The following is a 1,168-nucleotide window of genomic DNA, read 5'->3' as shown; positions in this document are numbered from 1 at the left end:
GGCAATCTGGGAGAACCAGTTCTATTACCTTTTTGGCTTCCTCTTCCTGGTGTTTATAATTCTGGTGGTATCCTGCTCCCAGATCAGCATTGTCATGGTGTATTTCCAGCTCTGTGCTGAGGTGAGACTTCCATGTTTGTAGTTTGGGTAGCTCAGGGTACTTGCTCCTGGGAAAGCACAGGTCACGTTATTGCTGCTGCTCAGTGAAGATTAGTGTGGCCCAGCTTCATGGGTGTGATTGTCCCCAGCGTCTCTTCGCTCGAAAGGGAATTAAAGCTCTTTGATTATCTATCGGGCTGGGAACTGTGGTTTCATACCAGGAATTCTCCTGGGCACAGGGTGTTTTGAGCTGTTCCCAAACTGTTCCATTTCATCCACATACAAAAGAAAATGCAGGGCCAGAGGTGAGCCATGTCTGTCGGCAGTGTGCTTTGAGCCTGACCTGCCTTTGCTTCACTGTCAGCTTCGCATCTCTTGGTTTGGAAACACTTCTGTGACAAAAAAGTCCCCCTGCCCCAATTTGTGGATTTCATTTGAAGGAAGATGGTGGGTGGTGTTCTCCCTGTCCTGGAATGGTCACAGCTTCCCTGAGGCAGTGCCCCAGGGGATAATGAGGCTCTTTATCTTGTCAGGATTACCGCTGGTGGTGGAGGACCTTCCTGGTGTCCGGAGGATCTGCCTTCTACGTGCTGATCTACGCTGTCTTCTACTTTGTGAACAAGGTATTCCTCCTGGGTGAAAGTGCCATGTTTTTGGGGGTGACTGTGGGATTTGGGAAAGGAAATGGTGGGCTTGCTGAGTCCCAGTCTGCCCGTGCCAGCCCACAGCAGTGCTGACAGCCCTTCCAGACAGGAGAGGAGGGTGTAGGACTTGTGCAGAGCAGAATTCCCTGACCCCACCTCAAACAGGATCTCCCTTCAGCTGGACAAAAATGAAAGTTTTCCTCCCTTTGCCAGAGCTCCCCTTGCAGAGGGCGCTGGTTGGTTTGTTGTCTCTGTGCATTATTTTGCTGATTTTTTTTCCTCCTCTTCTGTTTCAGCTGGATATTGTTGAGTTCATTCCCTCCTTATTGTACTTTGGCTACACTGCCCTCATGGTCCTGTCCTTCTGGCTCCTGACGGGCACCATCGGCTTTTTTGCAGCCCCACCATTCCTCTGGGAGACGTCT

At 50.6% G+C, this 1,168-nt stretch overlaps 1 protein-coding gene across 1 annotated transcript in view; it reads left to right on the top strand.

Annotated features, from left to right (window-relative positions):
* TM9SF4 (transmembrane 9 superfamily member 4) overlaps positions 1-1,168 on the top strand; it is a 15,426-nt gene that overhangs the window by 11,125 nt on the left and 3,133 nt on the right. Inside the window, exons 16-18 of the mRNA XM_017735616.1 lie at positions 2-121; positions 633-722; positions 1,040-1,164. Coding sequence (XP_017591105.1) covers positions 2-121; positions 633-722; positions 1,040-1,164 — 335 coding nt within the window. The remainder of the gene's footprint in view (position 1; positions 122-632; positions 723-1,039; positions 1,165-1,168) is intronic.

The sequence above is a fragment of the Corvus brachyrhynchos genome, unplaced genomic scaffold, assembly GCF_000691975.1.
Source record: "Corvus brachyrhynchos isolate BGI_N302 unplaced genomic scaffold, ASM69197v1 scaffold10, whole genome shotgun sequence".
Classification (NCBI taxonomy): domain Eukaryota; kingdom Metazoa; phylum Chordata; class Aves; order Passeriformes; family Corvidae; genus Corvus; species Corvus brachyrhynchos.
This window is presented reverse-complemented; position numbering and strand designations above follow the sequence as displayed.